This window comes from Dermacentor albipictus, chromosome 1, assembly GCF_038994185.2.
Source record: "Dermacentor albipictus isolate Rhodes 1998 colony chromosome 1, USDA_Dalb.pri_finalv2, whole genome shotgun sequence".
NCBI lineage: Eukaryota > Metazoa > Arthropoda > Arachnida > Ixodida > Ixodidae > Dermacentor > Dermacentor albipictus.
In genome coordinates this window covers 459,861,232-459,884,154 of record NC_091821.1, presented here as the reverse complement: position 1 = coordinate 459,884,154, position 22,923 = coordinate 459,861,232, and the positions used below count along the sequence as shown (strand labels likewise).

Sequence of the window (22,923 nt, the reverse complement as noted above, 5' to 3'; positions counted from 1 at the left end):
ATACGCAGACTCAACGGACACGTTGAAATATTGTGAAGAGAAACGTAAGTAATAGGATTACTTTTAACGGCGATGACGCTGCTTATTTGCAAAGCGTGTTCGACCATAGCCCCTACGTGTCGATTCGCTCTATCGGCGCATCACACTGCAGCCGTGTTAATCTGTGTTTTCATTATGCCGTGTCAGGAATCAGCCCAGTGTACATTTGCGCTTGACTCCAGCATCGACCCACTTTCCCGGCAAGTATCTGACGGCACAGGCACCCGACACCTCGTGAGAAGGAAGGCATAGAATATTTATATTTATTAAAAAAGGAAATATGCACTTGAAGGCGTATATTTCCTGCACTCGGAATGCTTACGTTCCGTTCATTGTTTAATTGCGTAGTGCTTAGATAGCAAGGCCTTACATGGGCACGTGTAGGCGGTGGTTATATATAGCGAGCGATTTTTTGTTCGCTAAGTTAATGCTGCCAGCGTCCTGTTGGCAACAAAGGCAGCACTGGTACATTTGACAAGAAAGGAAGTGTGAATGATCTTCGAAATATTCGCAGCACTTATACAGTGCGAGGAGGTGATATGTCAAATGTACAAAATCAGATAGCCAGTTACCAGAAATGAGTTCAAATCAAATCAAATCAAATCAAGTTTATTCATTACAAACAAAGAAACGGTTACATTTTTGTTTTACAGACGACCCTATTGAAAATTTGCCCGATGCTGGGCATAGTGGAATCCATCATCCATCATCATGGTGGATTATGGTAGTGGGTGGCATGCTGGGTGACGGGTGGCATGCTGGGTGCTGGGTGGCATGCTGGGTGACGGGTGGCATGGTGGGTGCTGGGTGACATGGTGGGTGACGGGTGGCACGGTGGGTGCTGGGCGGCATGGTGGTTGCTGGGCACGGCGGGTGCTGGGTGGCACGGCGGGTGCTGGGTGGCACGGTGGGTGATGGGTGGCGCGGTGGGCACTGGGTTGGATATCATCATGGGCGCAGGACGTCAAAGGCAAGTTGTGTGATGAATTGAAGGAGCAGCCATTCCTATTCGGAAGCTCATGACGGGCTATCTTTATGTGTTGTTGAGTCTTGTGAAGTGTACAGTCTGTATATACATGTTGCCAAGATGTGGCTATTTTCATGCCAAAAAGAATCAATCTGTAAAGCACCATACTACATAGCATATCATCACAGTTTATTGAAAAAGCATCACTGGACTTGTACTGTATTTACTTTTCTACTCGCTTGCCCTGGCGTCCTGCTTGTGTAAAAGAAAGCTCCAATGGTGCTTTCGCAGGGAAGCAAGGTGGTTCTCCGGATGTGGTGCAGGTGGCATCATTGGATGGTCACTTCTATATTTCTCCAGGCAGTCTAAAAGGAGAGTGCAATAAATATATAAGTAAATTGTTTTTCCAATGATTTCTAGCAATAAGTGAATGAAGAAAATCTGCTCTAATCACTTCAAAAAAAGTTTCAGATAACAAAATGCAGCAAATGTCACACACAAAACATGCTACCCAGGGTGCAAGCCAGCCCAGGTTTATTTGCAGTGAGAATGCATACACATGCATCACATTGTTTTGCAGATTTACATGGAATTTTTGTATGTTTTTTGCCAAAGCCACGTCTCTTCTCATCTGGAGGTTGGCTTAACTGCAAAATTTAGACACAAGGGAGCTGTACTCAAAGCCTTATGGGGTGGATATTTGGCTTCTGATTTTGCATAATTTGTCTGCTCTTCGACCACCCAAATTCCTGTCAAATTCGGAGAGCCACAATTTGGCTACACTGTCTCTAACGCATGCAGGAGAGCTGCAAGGTGCAAGCTGTCTGGTTTGTCCATTCTATCATTTGTTAGCTTTACTTGTTGCTCGTGCAGTTGGTGAGGAAGTCGTAACTTTAGCATTTGCCATATAGGCATAAAAGATTTCATATAAAAGCTGTATAATGGCTGGCTTGCAAGCTTTATTTAGCTGCAAATGATGGCAACTAATGTTTTAAAGTGAAGCATTTTTCGCCTCTTCTCCCAACATTACGGGCGCTGCAGCTGCTATGGTCTTGTCATGCGTGCCGTTGGATTTCTTGCAACATTACCAGATGGCGCTCACCTCTGCACATCCTGACCGGCGCTGCTGCCCCAGCATTTCACCGTTAGTGTGTATTGCGCGTGCTTTGCTGGTTTTAATTTCTATGCGAGAAAAATGCAGATGCTGGGCTGCGATAGTGTAAACATTAGAATCGTCCTTAGTCTGAAGAGAACGCTTTGAGCTGGAATCTCAACAGTGTGTTGCCCATGTATGTAGAAGGAGCCCATTAACACGCGCCAGCAAGGCGTGCACTCGACGTCGAGGTCACCCAGACTAGAAAGAAGTGTCACACAGAACAGGAGCGTCTTCGCTATGCAGTGAAATGTAGTGCAGACCGCGAACTTATGTATACATACAATTACAATACCTAATTGAAGTATGCACAGCCTCATATTTCAATTAAAGTTTAATATTTCTCCCATGATACGGTGCGCCATGTGAGGCAATGACAACGCTCAAATCCCTCTCAGAGATTATGAACAATGACTCGCAACAACGCCTCAAGCAAACACATCTCTCTGTGTGTTCTGTGGACTATGCAGACAAACAGAAGTGGTGCATGCAAGGTAACGCTTAACATCAACTTGCCACTTTCGTATTGGACTAAACGCTGAAAAAATTACAAACTTGCTACTAACATCACCGTTAATTATTGTCAATCAAAGCAAACAATGTGAGCTTCGTGTACATCGATTCTCACAGTGCATGGGATCTGCCATTTTTTTTCTACTTTTCAATCTCTATATTGCTACTTTGCTAAGCTAACCTACATCTTCAATGTAAAAGAAGCCTAAAGAAGCATCTTAACGTAATACACAGCAATTTTTCATGCTCGTCTGTTTAAAAAAAACATATTTCTGTAGGAAATGAAATCTTCGGCAGAGTGTTGATGCGACTACAAGAGTACCTAGTACTTCGATCCATAAAACAATTGAATCTTGGCAGAAGAATGCCAGTTACAGTTACACTATACAGTCCTTTCTAATCCAGGCTGCCGGAAAGCGCTGGAATTCCGCATGATGCCCAGCACCTTGCTTTTCTTGGCACCGACGAGAGGCATGAAAATTTTAGGATGCTTTGCGTAGAACAAGATCAGCTATGCAGATCAGAGCGTACATGCGAATAATGTATGAGGTGCTTTCTTTGTGTAGCAGTTCTTTCCTCATTCTTATGCTTAAATAAAATGAGATCACTGAAAGTATGCCGAAAGTGCTGATAGGCCATGTCTTACAAACTTCAATAATCAGAACATTTAAAATCAAGAAAGCGGCTGACAGATGGAATAGCACACTGTGGTATGAAGGTTATAAACTTGGATGAGGTGCCTCAGAAAGGCTGGCCAATGATTCGATAGGAGCTATCTTCGTCAAAAGTGGCCTGGTCAGCCTTGGCATATTAGTTTTAAAGGACTAGTAGGGTGACCTTCACGTGCAGTTGTTGTCAGTGGCAGCTGGTTGTAAAGGGAGAGACTTTAAAGAGAATGGGCGCTGTCGTCTGACGTCTGTAAGCATGGTTCCTAAGACGAGGGCACAAGACCGTGAGAATAGGAAGGCGGCGAGAAAAGAAACGAAAGAAAAGGAGAAAAAAAGAGATGCCAAGAGGCAAAAAAAGAAAGACAAGAAAAAGAAGGGCATGGGAGCGTGTTAAGGAAGTGAGGGGTTAGGGAGCATTCAGGAATGTCATTGGCGGCATGTTTCTGCCGTTTTAGAAGATCTGGTCAGGCGGTCAGTGTGCGAGTAACAGAAAAGACCCCAAAAGACATCAGTTGAAGGAATGACTTTAGTAGCATAGCAGCAATGCGTTGGGTAATGTTGAAAAAATTAAGATGGCGACAAGGAGTCTGGGATGCAATGCATGTGGTAGCTGGCAGGCAGAGGCATGGTGTTTTAGGGATGTCAGCCTCAGTAGCTCAACGCAGGTGTCGTCACAGTGGTATATAGAGCTGGTGATACCCTGTGTGACTGATGCGCAGAAAAAGGTATCCTGGCATCTGGGATTTTGGATTGTGGTGGTGAGGGTGTTAAAAAAATATGATAGAAAACAGACAAAAGGGAGGAACTGAAAGTGGAATATCAAATAGCAGGATTACATGAGCAAAAGTGGGCGGAGGCAGGTGTACATGGGAAAAAGGGTCATACAGTTGATATAAACATTAAAACATGAAAGAATATAATAAATTGAGTAGTAAGCAGGTAAAAATTAGAAACGGTGAAATAGGTGAGGTTAAGAATTAAGTTTAGCTGGTGGCACAATGTGTTTTGTGCCTTGGTTGATGACATGAGGCTTTCCGATTTAAGTTACAGCTTTAAAGTTTTTAAAGATTCTAAGTTGCTATGTGTTAAATTGATTTCCATTGGATGTAGGCATTTAAACTTGTGTATGAGGTATGATTCCGTATATTTCCTCTGGCAAGGTGAGCGGAAATTTGTAGTCTATAGAGCCTTGCTTTGTCACATATTACATGTTCATTGAAATGGCTGGCTACTGCTTTAGGTAAATTGTTTTGTATCTGTGCGATGACCGTTCAGTCTTTTATGAATTTTTTTTCCTGTGTCACCTATGTATTATTTGCTACAAGTGGCACATTCTAGACAGTAGACAACATTGCTTGATGTGCAGATGAAACTCGAAGTTACCTTGTTTGAGTAATTTGATGCTGTACTTATTACTGTAGTAGTAGATTAAATATGTTTGCATGTAGAGCACCCGGGCAGCCACAGGGACTGGTTCCTAAGTTTGTTGTTTTTAGTTTGGCACGTACAAGAATGTCCTTAATATTATAGTGTTGGATCTCAAGACTACTCTGGGCAGGGCAGGAAAAATCTTGTTTCTGGTTGCTGGGGAGAATTGGGTAGTATTTATTGAGGATGTTGTTCATGTTTGGGAGTGTGTTTGAGAATTTAGCAGTAAGAAGAGGCGCTGTTCTTGTGATCCTAGGGTGCGGCTTGAGCACCTCGGCTCAGTCAAGTTTGGTTGCATCGGTGCAGGCTTTCTGAAGGGCACTCATTGGGTGGTTCCCGTTTGATAGGGTTTCTTTAAAGTGATCAAGTCTATCTATGTAGTCTTGGTTTTCAACACACATGTGACGTAGCCATGTACTTGGCCTTTAAATATGCCTTCTTTGCAATGTGGCTTGATGGTGGCTTGTATATTCAAGGTATTGTTGTTTGTCAAAAGGTTTCCATACAGCATTGTCATTAGTGTCCCAGTGTCAATGTATATTGTTGTGTCCAGAAAGTTTATGCGCTCCATTGAAGATTTTGATGTGAATTTTATTGTTGGGTGAAAAGAATTGAGAAATCCTACATATTTATCTAGGCTGTCTTGACCATGTCACCATATTATGAATATGTCGTCTATGTATCGTAGGTATGTGTGGGGCCTGTCAGTGCAGTGCAATAGAAAGTCTGTAGAATCCCCATAAATATGTTAGCATAAATATGTTTTCCCATGTACATCTGTTTCCGCCCGCTTTTGCTCATGCCACCCTCTTATTTGTTATTCCAGTTTCAGTTCACCCCCATATTTGTCCGTTCTTTATTATATTTTTTCGAAACACCCTCACCAACATATTCCAAAGTCCCAGGCGCCAGGATACCTTCTTCGGTGCCTCAGCCACACAGGGTATCGCCACTTCTGCATACCGCTGTGACGACACCTACATTGAGCTACTGGGACTAACGTCCCTAGAAAGACCATGCCGCTGCCTTCCAGCTACCCTATGCACTGCATTCCGGACTCCTTACTGCCATCTTAACTCCTTCTAAATTATCCGACGCATTGCTGCTATACTACTCAAGTCATTCTTTCAACTAATGTCTTTTCGGGTTGTTTTTGTTACTCGAGCACTGACCGCCTCACCGGCTCCTTTAAAGCCACATGAACATGCTGCCAAAGACACCCCTGAATGCTCCCTAACCTCTTGCTTCCCCAACACCTTCCTTTGCCCTTCTTTTTCTTTTCTTGTTCTTTCTTTCCCTCTTGGTGTCTCTTTTTTTCTCCTTTTCTCCTTTTCTCCCCGCATTCCCACTCCCGCTACTGTTCCTACGTCTTAGGAATCATGCTTACAGACATCAGGTGACCGCGCTCATTCTCCTTCAAGTCTCTCCCTTTACAACCAGCCACTCCCGACAACTGCATGTGACGTCACTCTACTAACACTTTAAAACTAACATGCCGAGGATGACGAGGCAGCCTTTTAGAAGATAGGTCCTCCTAACGAAACGTTGGCCACCCTTTCTGAGGCACTTTATCCCTGTTTATAACTTTTACATCCCAATAATCAGAATAGTGTTTTGAAATTGCTTGGCTGTGAACGCTGCAGATTGTAAAGCAGCACATCAGGTGACCACAGTCAACACTTTGGAAGGCGGTGGTTTAAAAAGCTTCTTTAGACCATACAATTTGCCAAGCTGTGTCGGAACCCAATTTTCTTGAGAAGCATTATTTCAAAAAAGTGAAATGAACGCTGCAGTGTGAAAAGCTACAATAACGCATGCCAAGTCTACATTAGAAATTTCAAAGACAATGAGGTGCTTAAATGTTCACTTCTGTTAAGACAATGAGCAGCAGGTGAATGCAAGCTATCGAGGTCCTGTCAAAATTAACCGCTCGTGTAGCCACCCGACTTTCTTGATTGTTTTTAATTGAAACTGATTATGGGGGAAACTTTGTGGATGGTTTTCGCTGGAAACCCATATCCCGAAATTATCTTGTGCTGCTTTTCATACCCACACAGACATTTAAATTGTGTGTCGAGACACAGTGCATATACAGCAGAAGAAAAAGATATAATATATAGGCACTTGCCTCATTCTTGCTTTGGCATTTCTTGTCGCTCTGTATACATCATGTAATGCTAACTCATTCAGATAACTTGTAGATATGCAGTTATATTTCTTAAATGAGGTGACAGTTGACTTACTCTTCAAAGCAGCCACTTTCTCCGAGAGGTGTTGCCAGAAGCTTCCCAGATGCGCGGCACATTGTCCGGCAGGCCTGTCCAGTCAGGCTGCTTTCACCTGCTTGCACTGGTGTCCACAGGTGCCATGACACCTCTAATGGGCACTTTCCGTTGGAAGCAGACTTGAATATGTAATGCCACTTGTTGAGTGGCATCACAAATCCCACACCAATCTGTACCTGCAATAGATATGAAGTGTTTTTTTCCTGAGCAGTATTCTTAACACTAAAACGCACTTGTATAAAACAATATGATATAGGTTAGTTAGGTCCGTCAATTTCTGATGCAACTCTATATTTTCCAATTTCTGCCCCTCGAACAAGTTTTAAAAAAACTGGGGTTAAACCCAACCTCACCAAGAAATTCATTTTTGTGTAAAGGATTAAACTAATAAAATTTTCCCATTTCAAGGGCAGCAAACACTCAAATTTCGTACAGTCTAACCTTGCAATAATGCAATTAATAGAGAAAGCGAAACAATTGATTCAAATAGGCGCACCGCTATGCAGAGAACAGTGCAAGAACGAGTGACGTCAAGGCCTCCAAGATTGCACTGTCACACGGAGAATAGTGCAGCACATGTTACCTAGAGACTTACGCGTGCCAGTCTCCAAAATCCACCACCATCACACACTACATGGCCTTGTTCTAAAGAACACTGGAGACATGCCTTGAAAGTATGATTACCCTTGTATGGTTGAAAACAAGTGAATTCCCTTGTGGGCTCTGAAAACCACACGCACCACTCACTCATCTCAGCAGTTATATTTTCGTCATGACTAAACTGCAACGACGAATGCACCAAGTCCCGTCACAACTTCAAACTTCAGAACTCGGTGTGCACGCTCCTTTTACTGCGACCAGGTTCGAAATGTTTGTTGTAATAGTACAGCGCTAGTACAGCGGCAGCGGAATTCTCTTTAGGGACAATTGCACATTCTTCATCTTTTTGTAGGTTTTTGCGCAATATGTGCGTTGCTGTTTTTCGTCATTAAGCCCTTCAGTTGATGTCTAGCGCCCGTTCAGACTGTGTCTCTTCGTGTGTGTGTGTGCCCTTGCACTTGTCATGATGTCCAAGTGCAGCTACCACCAACTAGAACTAACTTTTGCATTAATCAGAAATACATATTAGCACGCTTTATAAAAAGCCAAAGGATATTAGCACTATGCTGACCGGGAATGAGAAATGGTAAGAATATTCTGGCTGAAAACAACATTTCATGTTTATCAACACTGACGGGCAAGTAATTAAGAAAGTTGGTGTACGTTAATGTTTACCTTTTGAGTGATACAAGCGACCGAAAGAAGACAACAAGACACAAAAGCTACCAATTCAACATTAATTTTGATGCAAAAATTAAAGATAATATGTATACTGCATGTGCCCTTGCACTGCACAAGCGATCTTTTAAGACAAAGGGCACAAGTTGCAATACAAATGTACAAAATCATGATAAACAGTACTTGCATAAAAATAGAACAAATAAGCACAGAGTGATCACTATTCCGTGTCATTTCGAGAGTATTCCTCTTTGTAATGCAATCATAATGAGCACTGGCTGACAGATGTCCCTCTTTTTTAAATGGTATGCCTCAGTGATAATGTTGATCAATCGGTTGCCTTAAGTAAACCAAAGATATGAACAATCTAAATCTGGCGTACATCACCAGTTGTGTCAATACATTGTCAAGTGGGACGAGCATGCTTGTCCCTTGAGTGAATAATGATGCTCTCCTGGGCACATGCTTATACACCGGCCAGTCTGCCCCATGTACAAGACCGTCCATTCTTAGTACGAAGATGGTGCAGAGTGGCCGAACTCCGCGGATTGCCAGCGCGCATGGCATGGCTGTGAAACGGAGCTAAGCGGCGCAGGCGCACAGGGGCTTAGAGGTGGGACTTCATGTCGTGTGTCATCCGCTAAAGCATGGCATGCTCCCGCACTTTAGCAGATGACACGAAGCTCCACATCCCCCCTGCATCATGCACGCTGGCACTCCGCGGGGCGTGGCCACGCCGAGTCGTGTTCGTGCCAAGAGTTGACGACCCTGTACATTTGAACAAACATACACATGAACAGAGGCATAGACTACACTGCTAATGACGGACACAAGACATATTTAGTGGTAATTTATACAAATCTCCCTTGCCTGGACGCCTTTCTCAATGCGTTTGTGGAATGCTATGCACACATATTTCGAGCGAAAAAATAAAGTAGGCAGGTATGCAGCACAGTCCACAAGTGAACTGAGAAAAGCGAACAGGCAAGCGAGGTACGCTTGGTTAAACATACCACGAAATATGTCTAGTGCGTGTTAGGGGCAGTGTACTGCATTCCAATGTTAGGAAGCTGACAGGCCAGGAACTAAATATGTACCAAAGAAATCACCACATTTTACTGAGAAGACCGGCATGTTCGTCTGACTTGGCCGTGCATTGCCGCAATAGGGCTTTAGGCCAGATTAAATTAGTTTATCTGTTTCCACCCAGGTTGAAAAATTGACAAGAGAAATCAGAGAGGCATACCAGAAGACGTGTGAGCAAGCCCTCATTATGAATGCATGAAAAAAGGCGTCCTTTCTAGATGACAAGGGATAGAAATTAGTCTGACTATTCACCTTTTTTTACGCAAATACTGTTTATTGTGATTTTTTGCCTTTGTATTACAACTCACATTTTCCTTCTGAAGGAACTTGTGCACAATATAAGCACACACTCAGTGTTATTTTTATTCCTTCTATCAAAATACTCAGTCATCACTGGTCATGTTGTATGGTCTCCCTTCCTTCACTGTGTAAATTTTGTCCTCAAGAGTTATATGAACTGACTGGCAAACTCAAGACGACACGACAAATTTCACCTAGAGGATACGGCTGGTTCTCTGAAAATGCACAAATACGGCGACAAGTGTCTGTTGGAACACTGTAGCAATAATGGGTGGAAGCTACCTTTGACATTGCTGCAATACATCAGTTGTCACATGGCTACAACCCTTAAGAAACAACAGAAATGTAAGTGCACAGCAAAAACAAGCAGGTTCATCAACCACAAATTTGACTTCAGCAGCCAGAACATAGGCTGTTTCATGTAGCTAAAGTATTAGCTAATATGTGGAAAATACATGCACAACCACCCTTAGCTTGAGATACCTGCATACCAACATAAAACAACGAGTTGCAGTGCACATGATGCTTGTTCTTAACACTAGTATTTTGTGAAAAATACTTTTTGTATTACGTACAATGCTTTCAATTCATTTGCCCAGTAATCAAAGGCTTTTGACAGCATTACACTTTGCACTTGCTAGTTGAAAATATTCTCACCTGAACAGCACCAAGCAGAATAAATAGAAAACTGCCCACTGTGCTAACCAAATATGTGGAGACACACAAAGTAATAGAATTATTTCTGGACAGCTGTAGACATAGAGCTTGTTGGCTGATAATCAGTATTAAAATTACACCACTGCCAAGCAGATGTTCTGTGTGGTGCTGTTGAAATCAAGTTCACTTGATGAGCAACATAGCAATAACCAGCAAATGCTTTAGCAATAGCGAGCAGGCAATCTTGCATGTGCAAAACTGCATGCGTATTTAATGATAGTGCATCAATAGACTGAACTATGTACCAACTATGTGGTCTATGCAGTATAGACAAAGTCGAAAACGATGCAACTGGACACAGACTCTGCCACATTGCCTACTTGCATGAATGGGTATAGCTTAAGAAAAATATTAAAAAATGTAGAGAAAAAAAGCAAGCTTACTAGAAAACTCCTCACTGCTGTAGTACTTACAGCACAGTGAATACTGGCCTTCATGTACCATTTAAAAAAAATTCAAGCTCGTGTCCATTGTTCTGGGAACTTGAAAAATATTGTGAAATTAATGGAGAAGGTTGGGCTAGTTGGCGTTGACACAGCTCCTGTGACATAGTTACTAGCACAAACAAGGCGTACGGAATAAAAGTCGGACTAGCCAAAGCGGTAGGCTTCAACTGACATGCTTTATTCAGAAGAAACATGCAAAGAGGCCACCGCATGCTCAGTTAATGTGGAGACATATGCATAAACGAATGTGCCACATAGGGGATAACGAAATGCACATAGAAGCTGATAAGCATCCACAAGAAGCCATTACAAAGCATTCACCAAATTTTTCTGAAGACACAACACTTATTTATCAGCTGTTACCAGTGATGGAGTGCTTATGCATTCATCAGCAGCTTTCGAAGTGCAAAACACCTCAAACATTTCCCTATATAACTGCCTGGCAAACTGACTGAGCACTTGTGTGTTATGAAAACATGGGGAGCATATATGGGTACTTTAACAGTGATCAGCCAAGTTGCCAGCGCCTGTGAGAGCATTTACAGCGTTCCGGTACTCCCCAAGCCACTCATTCAGGCACCTGTTTGTTCAATATACCACTTTCCACAGGGAAGGGCAATGTAGTATACCACCACTACATTTCAGTTAACAAAGCAGGTGACATGCTCTTTAGTGCATGTACCTTGACGCCCGGCAATGTTTACCAACTTGCATATTCTTGTGAGCGTTAGCGGTGCTGAAAAAATGCCCACACCAAACTTGTTCGCCACCTTTCTTCTAGGCGGTGGGACACCCTGTGTATGTATGGCAGAGCTGCACGGCTACCACTGGGACGTGCGTTACTGTACGTCCAGTGGGCAATGTGGTAGTGCCAATGACTTTTTTGTTGTGCTGGCTTTGCTGTTAAAAACATTGTGGGTGTTTTCGAACAGTGTTCAGTAGGACTCAAGTTCACACATGAGTTGCCAGAAGATGATCGCCTGCAATCATTCGATATTCGTATAATTTTAAATCATACTTTCCTTTATTATATATACTCTCTTAGGAAAAAGAAGCCCTTGCTCAACTACCGTTTGGCATACTCCATGGTAAAGGATGCATAGCTCCTAGCTGCCCGAGAGCTGTTCTGGTTAAATCTTGTACACCAGGTTTCCTGCAGCGCTCAGCAACCAAGCGAGCCATTTATGTAGGGCCGGATATCTCGATAACACCTTGGTGTCAATTACTGGGAGCCTCATTAAAGAGGTAAAAACAGATCTGGCAGCTGCTCGGTGCAATAACGCACGTCCCAGTGGGCGCCCTGTGGCTGTGCCATCTGTACATGGGGTGTCCCACCACCTAAACAATGTGGCAAACCAGTGCAGTGTAGGTGTTTTCTTCAGCGCCACTAGAGCTCGCAAGAATGTGCAGGTTGGTAAGCAACGCCGGGAATCAGGGTACATGCACTAAGGAGCATGTCACCCACTTTTAACTGCAATGTGGGGGTGGTATACAAGATTTCACTTCCCTGTAGAAAGTGCTGTATTGGACAAAAGGGCAGGTTCTTGAACGAGAGGCTTAGGGAGCACCGGAACGCTGTAAACGCTCTAGCAGGCACTGCCCATTTGGCTGACCACTGCCGAAGATGTGCTCGTAAATGCTACCTGTGTTTTCAAAACAAGCAAGTGCTCAGACGGTTTGGCAGGCAGTTAGATAAGGAAATATTTGGTGTTTGGCATTTCAAAGGCTGCTGATGAATGTGTAAGCACTCCTTCACTGGAACTCACTGATAAAGGAGTGTTTGTTGTACCTTGAGAAGAACCTGCTGAATGCTTTGTAATGGCTTGTTGTGGGCAGTATTGGCTTTGTTGCGCATTTGGTTTCCTCCCATGTGGCACATTTATTTATGCATCTGTCGGCAGATATTTTTGAGCATAAGGTGGGACCTCATTGCGTGTTTCCTGAATAAAGCTTCTAAGTTGAAGTCTAGTGCACTGTCTTGTCCAACTATTTTCAATTAGTCTTGCTCGTGCAAGTAACCCTCACAATAATTGTAATACCAATGTTAAACAATGGTAAGCATGCTGCATGCTTAGACCTGTGACATATTTGGCCCATTACACTTTTAATCCTTACGTGTGCAGAAACTGCACAAGCGTGTAGCCTAAACGAAAAAAAAAGTGGATATAAAAGGTATAACACAGGAAAGTTTCAAATCAATAAAACAAAATAACAAGAGGTAGATCTAATTTGTACTAAGCAAAATAAAATGTAACGCGCAGCCAAGTGATTGATGCAAGAAAAAATAAACCTCAAGACATGTTAGGTCTAGTTTTAAAGTGAACAAGGTAATGTGTACATAATGTCTACAAACACAAATAAGCAGCAAGTTGAATAAAGTTGAGCAGATATTTAGCCTATTTAGTAAGCACTGCTGAGTAATATGTCCATGAACTTATTGACGAATGATACCGAGATCCTACTTTTGCGAACACATACACTTCAGTCATACCTGACCAGACCATCCGATTACACACAGCGCTGCTGCAGCCATAGCTCCTCCCTGACGTGGACACTGTTGTTGGTCACGGCCTTGCCACTGCAAGATAGGTTCTGTGTTAACTTATAGCAGTGGCACTTTAAAGAAGTCATTGTGAACACATGCAAGGAGCACAGAAAAAGTCACAAAAACAATGTTTGCACCACTGCAGGGTGGGAACAGAGCACAAGGTCAACGTTACTGATGAATATTGTGATAATAGGGACCTCTTCATGACAATAAAATTTTTAAGACCTACAGCTACAGTACATTACAAACAAATGTTTGTTTACGTAACAATTCATTTTTTTCTATCAGTTAAGCAACTTTCCCTTGTCATCTCTAGTTATGTCAAAACACCTTGTCTCAAAACGTAAGCTGTAGTAGTAGCAAGCCGTATTGCTTAAATTTTTTTGCCCGACCCCTATGAGGGAGATTTTGTACGCGACGGCTTTGAGCGAGTAAACGGGCCGTCGCGCGAACATATCGCTCGTTCTTTGTCGCCTGGTTCTGGAAATCTAGAATTCGTCGCTCGTCGCCCAGAAGTGCTATGAGCGAACAGACAATAGCGCGAAGCCAGAACTGGATGTACATCAGTCGAGTACTACCGCTTGTTGCACGGAACAAGCAAACGACTATTTTGATACGTGCAAGGTTAAGAACCTACTGCAAGACATTAAAGAAATGTTTTATGCTGCTCCTTTGAGTAAAACACAGCAAACTAAATTAATAAAGCACACTTTTGGCGCGTATTTGCTGCCCTCATACCGGCAACACCGGGGAGACGGCTCTCATTGTCGTCGCTCGCATAGGGTACGACTTGTACGGAACGAGCGAGCGCGACAGCCATCTACATCGCGTCTCCGTCGCGCGCAAGACCGCTCGCATGCGGTACGACTTGTAGGGAACGAGCGAGCGCGACAGCCATCTACATCGCATCTCCGTCGCGCGCAAGACCGCTCGCATGGGGTACGACTTGTACGGAACGAGCTAGCGCGACAGCCATCTACATCGCGTCTCCGTCACGCGCAAGACCGCTCGCATGGGGTACGACTTGTAGGGAACGAGCGAGCGCGACAGCCATCTACATCGCGTCTCCGTCGCGCGCAAGATCACTTGCATGGTGTTTATACTTTTTCCCAATAACTGCTCACAAACCGACAACCGCGTAAACAGACATTATTTACAACCTCGAAGCATAAGTAAGAGAGGAAACGCTATTTCAGTAAGAATAGGTAAAGAGGCAGATGAGTCTTTATTACCCAACTTCAGCAGAAAAGTGGCAGCTCGCGCAAATGAGGACTGTTGCCGAACCTAATCCCTCTCACCGGAAGGCAGCGCTCACCAAGACTTTCAATTTAGCATTAAGCCAATAAACTTGCGCAAGCAAATTATGTCAACCAACGCTCAGCAAGCATCGGCACCGTCAATGTCGTCGTGGGAGTTCGATTTCTTACGCTCGCAAGGCACTCTAGGCACACACGAGAAGCAAGCACAGCATGCGTGTACTCACCTTTTAAATGGTACGATGCGGTCGAAAAGCGCCCTCCAAGTTGCCGGAGCTGCAAAGTTATTCCCGCATACATGCAGTTGCGTAGTGGACGACCTGCGGAACGCTAATAATGCGCATCATTTCTTTGCGGCGTCCACCGAACTCTCCACAACCACCACGGACAAAGGGAACGCGATCCATGGCATGAAAATCGTTGGTCCACGTTTGCCTGGCACGCCACGCATACCGCGAGTTAGCAGCGAGACACAAGCTATCTTTTGGCAATTTTGTGCACGCGAACTAAGTCACAATTCATTACAGCAAACGAAAAAACACGATCAAACAAACACATCGTAGCAACTCGTACGACCGACAGCACATGTAAACAAGGGAACAAGATTGGTGGATGGATACTATGAGCAACCACTTTGAAACGGGGCGGTGGGTGGCGCTACCTGTGAAATTGGGAGTTTGGTTGGCCTCCGCGATGACTAAAATAATAACCAGCACACACTCGCTTTGTGCCTTGTTGCGCTCAACTGCATGTAGATGTTGCAATACATAAACAACCATCGCGCAGTTTATATTATCCGCTATACTTTAGCGCAGAAAGAAATTGTATGACGTATTTTTGATTTCCAGCAGCTTCCGCCACATGCGGGCAGTAAAAAGATGGCCTTCGAGATTCGCGCATGCCATTCTTAGGAAACCTTCTCTGGGCTGTAATTTGAAGAAATATATTTATAAAGGTTTGGTAAAAAAGAAAAAGAAAGGTGTGGAAAGTGACGGGGTGGGTCCCCTAGCCCAGAACTCCACTGGCTTGTGTGGTCCGCCATGCCTGGTCAAGGCTGGCGAGCCAAGTCTCCCATTGCTCCCTTCCGGAAAGTTTGCCGCCTACTTTCAGCTGTTTTGAAGCCCATCCATGCCCACCCACGACGCCTTGCGCTACTGCCCGTGCATTGACCCGTGCTACCTGCGCCGTCACTTCGTTTTAAACGACTTGTTGCTTTCGTCACCCTCTACTGTAGCATTAGAAATTGTTGACATGATCTCGGAGGTACACGTCCAGTGTGCGATGTTTCCGTGCGCGTTGTAACTTATTCAGTCAGAAAGCATCAAATCTACGAGGAATAATCGCTCGTGTGGCGCGGGTTACACCCGTGTCATCCGCATTGCTTTCGTGTTGGTGTGGTGAATGTGTGCGTATTGCCACAAGTGCGTTTCCATTGAGCGGCCGTGGTATTGCGCTCCTGTCGTCCATGCCTTTGTATTTATCGTGCGGCCCACGAATATTCCTGGAAAAAACCGCATGTCTCCGCCGCGTGAATGTGTCCTATGTGGTGGGTGCCAGAAATGTGCGGCGGTGTACAATATGTTCGCAGCCAAGTGCTACCGTGCATTCCAGCGAATAGACGCGGCTGCTTACGCGCGGTTTTATTCAGTGTTTCTTCATTAGCTTTGTGATTTACTTGCGTCTGCGATAGAATCCACAAGGTACCCCAGTTGAAAAAGTCAGCAGGAATTCATGTCGCAACTAGAGAAATTTCTCTTGTACGACAGAAGTTCCTCGCGTTTCCGTAGTTGACAGACATTCCTGACGTTACGGCAGAAAGTCTGATGTCGCAACAGAAGCATTCTGTCGCGAAGACCAAGATCTCTGAAGTCGCAACAAAAACGTTCTGTCGCTACAACAAGTGTTCTGAAGCCGGAACAACAGCTTTCTATTATGACAGCGACTCTGACATTACGACAGCAATTCTGACGTCGCAACAGAAACATCCGGTCGCGACGGCCAAGAGTTCTGAAGTCGCAACAGAAGCGCTTTCCGTCGCTGCCCTTTAAAATTGTTTGTCAGTTTCGCATCGGTGGTGTGCACTGTACTTTTCTCTTGCGCGGTATTCAACCGTGCTTCTCTCAAGCCGGCAATGCTGATAGCACCGACACCGATAATAAAGTCGACGTGGCCAACTGTTATAATTGTGCCGTGACGACGCGGCACCTACCCGCCTCCTCAAAATCGGCCGCTGATCAAAATCATACCATCTGCGGGAATGGCTGCGTATCCGTTTTGTTTTATTTGGTAAGATGTGGCACACAAGCCTGTGGACTTACATGTGCGGTTACACTGTCACATTAGTTAATTTCCCAGAATTATTGCACAAGCTTATGCGAAGCGGAAAAGAAGTTTTCGCTTGTTCCACAAAGTTGCGTGAAAACCTGTCTCGCTCCGGTCTCATTAATCTGGTACAGCGCTGCCGTGAGAAGCCAGTATGCTGTCAGAATGAAGACTCATCCACGAGTGTTTATGTAGCTATTTTGCGTTGAGCACACGAATTATATGCGCGCTCAAAAGTGTAAAAAGCGAGAGACAACTGTCGAAATTAGCAGTAACAACCCTAACAATGTCCCCGGCCACCGTTGTCTATTTCTGAATTTCTTATTCAATATGCATGTCGTACAGCAAAATTGATGTTATATCACTGCGCGATGTACTACCTGTCGATGGTAACAACACTTGTGCTCTTCTAGCGATGCGGCAGCTGACACAGTGGAGGGAACCCGCATCTTGGCTTTTAAAATACAAATGTAAACAGCAACGCAGACGGCGGTTTTTGCTGTTGACATAGCCAAAATGTACACTGAAAGATGGCGGCGCCGTGGTGAGATGCTAGGCTCGCGGTCCTTAGGTCCCAAGTTCGAATCCCGGTTGAGGAAGTATTTTTTTAATACTTTTTTCTTTTTTTCTACTAAGAAATTTACATTTTCCTTAAAGAGGTCTCTCAATTTTTAATTAAATATTGATCAGTCTGTGTTTTTAAAGTGGGACATGACATCACATTGTGACTAATTTTCTCTTCTTTGCCTTCTTCAATAAGTGTCCTGTTCCTGCTTGACAGTAAAATGCCTCTAGTGGGGTTGAAATATAATAGCAATCAAGCTGTAGAAATCGTACTATAAAGCAAAATTTTTCTTCACTATGTGTATCACGAACCACCGAGTACACCCACCATTCACCCAGCATGCACACCATTTACCCACCATTTACATTTCACCCAGTGCGTACATGCAGTATTCACTCAGCACATCCATCATTCACCCACCATTCCCACAGTTCACCCAGTATGTACCCACCATCCTCCCAGCACGCCAGCATTCACCCACCATTCACACAGGTCACCCAGTAGTCATCCCACCATCCACCCACTACACCCACCATTCACCCATCCCGCCCACCATTGAGACAACTCACCCAGTATGTATCCCACCAATACATCCCACCATCTACCACTGTACCCACCATCCACCCATTATACCCACGATGAATTCCACCATCACCACCATGTTTTCCATCATGCCCAGCACATTTTACATCATGCCCAGCATAAAATTCATGATGGGCAATGCTGGGATTTTCAATAGGGGAAGGTCTAATTCTTTCAAAAAAATTCCTACAAAAACAAAAAAATAGCAATAGAAACATCCAAGTAAGCAAGCAAGTAAGCAAGCAGCAGCAGTAGCAAGAATCATGTACACGGAAATTGCATAACTTTAACTGGAATGCACTCATCAGTTACTAGCTGCAACGATTTGAATGAAAATTGTTGCCTTTCCGAACAAAAGTTAAGCAACAGCAATGTTATCATATTGTGACGCTCTTACGTGCATAGTGGGTTCACGACTCAACAAACAGTATGCGGGGGCACCGAAGCGTGGTGAACGAAGAAGACGATGTCTGGCTGGCTGGCTGAATCTCGACAGGCGCTCAGCTGATCAAGGCCATCGCATCTAACTCTACCCGGCTTCAAAGTAACGCCTTTTGTGGGCGTAACAATATTACTAAAGTCATAAAGGTTTCTTACTAAAATTGCTGGAAACCAGTAGGCTTTCAAAAATAGAAGCAGTAGGCTTATGAATTTAAAACACTGCGGTAAAAGCAGATATCGCAACTATGCAAACTGCACCGGTAAGACTAACCTGAACAGACAAATTTGATATATAATTTGACAGGTTACCTGAAATTGCTACGATGCTTACGAGAATTTCCACAAGTCATAAACACAAATTATTTAGATATTACATAGCCAAAAGCTTCCTCTTAAGACGAACATTTGGGGTGACAGAATTTACAGGTCCAGGTGGCACACGCACCGGACGACCCTTCACATTGCTCCATCGTATTCCTTTTCCCCGAGCCATACACCACACCATAATTATCGTGGTCCACCCTAAATATGGGTTCTCGCGCCTGCTTTTCGACTTCTCTAGTTAGAAGGTCGCTCGGCCTCATTTCGACACCTAGCTGTTCGACGAGGACACTTACACACACGCACACACACGCTAGTATGCACGCACGTAAATTGGAGTGTGCGGAATTAGGCTCGTTTGTTCATGAGTAGGGTCTAAACAGCTCGAACAATCGGACCGAAGCAATGACGACGTCCACCAAGTCGGCAGAATTTTCTTCGTAAATCCATGCTGTCGTGGTCGCTAACAGGAGATTTGAAAAATTTAATAAATGTGTTTACGGCATAGGTGAAAATGTTTGCGCTATCTGCAAACAATATTGCTTAAATGCTTCTTACATATAACAGTGATACATTTCACAGCGGTGTATACATCGATTACTATCACATAAATAGTTTTTCATTTTTATTTGATAAAATTTTCTTAGTTGAATTAAATGGTAATAAATACATGAATGGTGAGCGCTTTAGATGTAGCCATAGGTGTATCTCGTAGGTGCACTCTTCTCCATTTATTGCCTTATTGCAAGGAAAATTCTATCAATACTTGGGGTACAAAAATTGGGACAGCGCAAGCTTTCGTATTATACCAACCCTATTCAAAGTGTTTGTGCGATGCTCCCAGTATTCTTAATCGTTTGCTCGTAATCAAGCACGCGCTTCACATATTGCAGATAAGCGTAATAGCAGACCTTCCTGTGGGACAAAATCTATTCGATCACATCACCGTGAACGGAATAGCGGCAACGACTCCAGAGAACATCGAAATCAACTACTATTCACCGTCTACAGTGCCACTTTATTCACTGTTCAGAACAGGCAAGTGAGAACGCACAATTGCGAGTGCCATAACCTTTGTGTCTTCGTGCCTGTAAAATGATATTTGCCATAACCTTTGTGTCTTCGTGCCTGTAAAATGATATTTCTGAATACGAATCCTCCTTCATTATATTCATGCATCATACACGCGCGTTTGTGATATACCTCATAAACCTGCACAAGGACTGCGTGGAAGAGTTTGAGATATGCCTTCATGAAGGTTTCATAGCGCTGTAATATTTTTTATGCTTCATTGCGTGTAAATTCTAGCGTTCATGTGGTTTTTACATATGCCAAAGTAAATTATACTAGGCCTATTCGTTTTTAGAGAAATGCGAATCATGGCAGAGGAGCGCACATTTAAGTTACCCAGGAGGTTTTTTCTTGAAATAGAAAAAAGAGCACTATTTATGGAAGTGTAACCCGCTAGCATTTTCTTGGTCGAACAAGTATAAAATTTAGCAAGTTATTTTTTCCATCTATACATACATCTACGTCGTAGGTGGTATTAGCTGATTTCGTAGTGCCATTGTGATACGCTGGGGGTACATTTTCGGAAAACAAGTCCAACATATACCTTACTCCATGACACTAAATCTAAATGAAAGTGATTAACTTCGTTGTGTTCCCAAATTTCTGTGCTACTGTTCTCGAGTCTGGAAAGAATAAATTTGTGCTATGGCCGACGCGCTATTGGAGTGAATTAAACAGGGCACGTACGCTAACTTGGATGACGATGAAGCAATGCGCCAGGATTATAGTCTGATGACCATGAAATCCAGAAAGAGGAACAAATATTCAAGGTGTGATGATCTTTAAAGGTGAGGAGCAGCAGATAAACAGCAGCCTAGCGAACAGCCCGAGCTCTCTAGCTAATCACAGCATGGGTCGTCGTCGTCGTCTCTGAGCTGCTACCCAAACACGAGATGCGCTGCTTCACTGCATTGGCCACGGGTGTGAAACGGAGCCACCCTGCCGACTCGCGGAGCAGAGAATACGAGGGGGTAGAAATAAGGCTTCAGTCGGCTAACATGCGCTGTCTCCCGACCTCGCCAACGAAGGTGACGGGCTCAACGATATAGTTCACAGGGGAGGAGGTGTCGATGATCCGGTGCGGACCGTGGTACCGCGCAAGTAGCTTAGAAGAAAGGCAGGGCATTTGAGTGTGGTATCCATAGTCACACAAGGGAACGAGCAGGTAAGGTCGGCATGGCCTGATGACTGTCGCGTCTTGTCTTTTGACGACCCTGATCATCGCTGGTCAATGAACGAGCCAGCTGGCGGCAATCTTCAGCGTATCGGGAGACTTCTGAGAAAGTTGTGCACTCGAAAGCCTCAGGTTGGTAGGGCCGGATAGTATCCAGAGGACACAAAGGCTCACGCCCATACAAGAGAAGAAAAGGTGAAAAACCGCTGGTCGCTCGTTTCGCGGTGTTATAAGCGAAAGTAACGAACGGGACTACGGTGCCCCAATTGGTGTGGTCGGACGAGACGTACATCCTCAACATGTCACCCACTATTCGGTTGAAGCGTTCCGTGAGACCGTTCATTTCGTGGTGATACGCGGTCGAATTCCGGTGAATTATCCGGAACTCGGGAAGGAGGGGTTATATAGCTTTCAACAAGAAGACACGACCCCTATCGCTGTGTCGTTCTCGAGGAGCACCGTGACGAAGGACGAAGTTGCGAAGAATGAACATAGCAACGTAAGGCGCGGTCGTGGCGGAAAGAGCTGCGGCCTCGGCGTAGCGCATCAGGTGATCGACGCCAACAATACTCCAGCGGTTTCCACATACACTGTATGGGAGCGGGCCATAGAGGTCGATGCCTACGTGGTCGAATGGCCGAGCAGTGCACTGTAGCGGCTGTAATGGGCCAGTAGAGCCCAATGGAGGAGTTTTGCTTTGTTGGCAGGCGGTGCATGGTCGAATGTACTGCTGTACAAACCGATAAATTCCACGCTAACAATATCGTTGGCGCAGCGTGATCAAAGTTTTTAGGATGCCGGCGTGGGCGCTTTGAGGGTCAGCATGTAAGTACGCGCACATATCGGAGCGCATGTGGTGAGGGATAGCCAGAAGCCATTTCCGACCGTCGGGCATTGTTAGGTATGACCTGACGCCATGGGCCATACAACCTCCCCTTCCCATTTCAACAGGGAGGGGCACCGCGGGTGCGACAACCTCCCCTTCCCCTTTCAGCAGGGAGGGGCACCGCGGGTGCGACAACCTCCCCTTCCCCTTTCAATAGGGAGGGGCACCACGGGTGCGCAACCTTCCCTTCCCCTTTCATCAGGGAGGGGCCTTCTCTCTGTGTCTGTCACGTGTCATCGACGCAAGCAAGATCCCGCCCATACAATTGTAAGGGAGCCTATTTAAGGGGCTCCGAAATGTACTTGTAGATAGACGAGATACGATATAGACTTCATGCCATGTACTTCATACTTGTTACTTCATTCTCTTCTTATTTTCTTTCAACTACTATGGAATAAAACAGAGCAAGTTTCGCACTAGCAAAACGTCGTCTCGTCCTTGCTCGGTCGCCATGGTCTACCGGAGGCCTGGAGCTCGCCGACAACGCCACGCTACCCAATAAGGAATGTCGGTGGAGCTTCGAGAGACAGGTCGCTTACAGTGGGATCACCTTCAAATGCAACAAGCTGGTTGCTAAAGGAGGGATCGCCCAGAGGGGCACAACAAACCAGAGGCAAGCGGTAGGATCACCGTGAGCCGCAACAAACTAGTGGCAAGCGGAAGGATCTCCCTGAGGCGCAACAGCATATAGTTGCGGCGGTAGAGGGTGTTGTCTCGAACGGCAAAGTGGGTTGATTGAAGGTGTAGCGTTCGCGTTGAAAGAACGACCGATGTAGCGGCAAGGTAGTCGAGATGTAGGGCAAGTGATGGGTCCTTCAGTTGCTCGGAGTGCACGTCAATAGTGGTCAGTAGTGACGGGTCTGAGGTCGGAGAAGGA

The 22,923-nt window shown here is 44.7% G+C and overlaps 1 protein-coding gene and 1 long non-coding RNA gene across 2 annotated transcripts in view; one reads left to right on the top strand and one right to left on the bottom strand.

Moving 5' to 3' along the window:
• Nucleotides 1–22,923, top strand: part of LOC135902828 (4-pyridoxate dehydrogenase-like) — a 151,549-nt gene that overhangs the window by 65,020 nt on the left and 63,606 nt on the right. Inside the window, exon 6 of the mRNA XM_070531356.1 lies at nt 19,809–19,953. Within this exon, the coding sequence (XP_070387457.1) occupies nt 19,809–19,953 (145 nt within the window). The remainder of the gene's footprint in view (nt 1–19,808; nt 19,954–22,923) is intronic.
• LOC139054800 (uncharacterized) lies at nt 1,175–15,286 on the bottom strand. Its single transcript, XR_011511512.1, has 4 exons — nt 14,912–15,286; nt 13,372–13,458; nt 7,012–7,229; nt 1,175–1,371 (listed from the first exon to the last, which is right to left on the bottom strand). It is a non-coding gene; the product is annotated as an uncharacterized lncRNA (long non-coding RNA).